We start from the raw sequence: 2,059 nt of genomic DNA, 5'->3' as shown, positions 1-2,059 counted from the left end.
AAAGAATAACAAAATCAAACAGGTTTCAACCTAATCTTACAAAAGGATAACATCTTCTCTTGGTCTCTTTTTGAAGCTTGAAATATTTCCCATTAGGATTGAATGTGTGTGTGTGTGTGGGGGGGGGTTAGAGCTCTATACGATACATTGCATTAAGAGCATTGGTTGTGGCCATTGGCCGGGTAAAGCCATAACCTACCGCCAGTCTAGGATCATAACCACGTCTGTCATTGGGGGGGTAATAGCTGCGAGGACAGGCTGGTGGGTTTATGTAATGATGGTGAATATGAACTGAAGACTACAGTGTGTCTTTCTGCTCTCCCTCAGGGTGACTCTGGAGGTCCTCTGCTCTACAACGGCGTCGCAGTGGGCATCACTTCCAACGGAGGAAAGAAGTGTGGCCAAATCAAAAAGCCTGGAATTTACACCATCATCTCCCACTACACCGAGTGGATTGACAACACCATGGCCCCGCAGCCCGCTGCAACACCAGACCAGAGCGCTTAAAGACCACATCCCAGTTTGGTTTCCACCACAATCGGGCTTCCACTGAGTCACTTATTATTTTACCTGATATGATGATTTGCAACTAAAGCATGGCTCTAGAGCAGATGTGTCAAACTTAAGGCGCACGGGCCAAATTGGGCCAAACCAAAAAGACAGGAAACTGTCAAACTGCAATTATGCGACACTCAAAGCAGAATTGGGCAGATGTGCCGACGTAGCTGTGTATGTGAGAGACAGATGCCAACAGCTGGGAGAGCAGTTTCATTTCCTCTCTCTCCATCTGGCCACTCTGTTAAATTCAGACATAAAATATCCATCAGCATGTCAGGTTTCTCAGGTACATTATGAGTAGTCATAATGCTGTGTCACTCTTAATATCTGTATTTTCTCAGAATGATTTAATCTGAGGGGGTTCAATCGGATTTAATACTGATTCCATCTGTAAACCAAAAACACAGGAAACTGTTTTTTAAACTGCAATTATGCAACACTGAAAGCAGAATTTGGCAGATTTGCCAACTTTGAGACTCAGAAATTCCCCAGAAGAAGAGAGACTTAATATCCAGGCTGCGAAACAGGTTGCTGTTAGTTGGCCATGTGGTGGCCTGCTTTTAATAAACCTAATCATTGTTTTGCTTGATTTTCAAAATTCTACGATGGCTAAAAAACTTTAGTTGCTGCCTTTTATAAGGACTTCATGTTGGCCAAATTGTAACAGAGAAGACTATGTGAGACATGCAATAATACAGTCAAATATTTGACTTTTTTTTATTAAACATAAGCATGAAAATGATCTGTACATGTATGGCCCTTGATGTGATTCTCATTTTGACACCGCTGCTCTAGAGATATACCTCCAGTATGGCAAATATACATCCACCTGTACTAACCTGTAGATTAGCCATCACTTTATAAAGGAATTATTAAAATCCAGTTTATCACATTCCCGTGTCTGTCTTGAGTTGTTTCTCGAACAATACGCGTAAGATGTAGTACACTAACAAAGACAGTTGTGTGAGGATAAACAGATATATTATAAAAATTACAAATTGAACAAATAAGAGTTGAATAATAATTGCTATAATGAAATCTAAACAACGTTTTGGTGAGGTTGAATGAGTTTGTTCTGAGTCCATCTGAAGGACAGTGTTTAAGAATGTAACTGTTAGGCAATCAAGATTTCAACAAGCATATCTCACAAACCTGTCAGATACTTCCAAAAGTAAGTAATATCTGCAGCTGTACTCCTTCTTTTCTTCCCCTCTCTGCTCTATGTAGATAAACAGCCATGAATAATTCCTGATGTGTTCAGCTCTTCTGTTTAGTTTGGAAAATCCCCACACACCACCACCAATTATTTTATGCACAATGCTAAACGTATTAAAAATTTCTGATTTGCTGAACAACCTTGACTGGTTGTGCCAGTTGGACATCTACATTTTTTTTTACATTTGATGAATGTATGCCTACAGTATATGAAATTTGAAAGCATCTCGTTTTCGAGGGGGTCCTCGAGACATGGGACAAAGACAATACTGCACATGCACATTCA

The 2,059-nt window shown here is 40.2% G+C and overlaps 1 protein-coding gene across 1 annotated transcript in view; it reads left to right on the top strand.

Annotated features, from left to right (window-relative positions):
• Nucleotides 1-1,453, top strand: part of cfd (complement factor D (adipsin)) — a 5,094-nt gene extending 3,641 nt beyond the window's left edge. Inside the window, exon 5 of the mRNA XM_032511959.1 lies at nt 328-1,453. Within this exon, the coding sequence (XP_032367850.1) occupies nt 328-507 (180 nt within the window). The 3' untranslated portion in view covers nt 508-1,453. The remainder of the gene's footprint in view (nt 1-327) is intronic.
• Nucleotides 1,454-2,059: the final 606 nt, after the last annotated feature.

Source organism: Etheostoma spectabile, unplaced genomic scaffold (assembly GCF_008692095.1).
Source record: "Etheostoma spectabile isolate EspeVRDwgs_2016 unplaced genomic scaffold, UIUC_Espe_1.0 scaffold58, whole genome shotgun sequence".
NCBI classification, from domain to species: Eukaryota; Metazoa; Chordata; class Actinopteri; order Perciformes; family Percidae; genus Etheostoma; species Etheostoma spectabile.
This window is presented reverse-complemented; position numbering and strand designations above follow the sequence as displayed.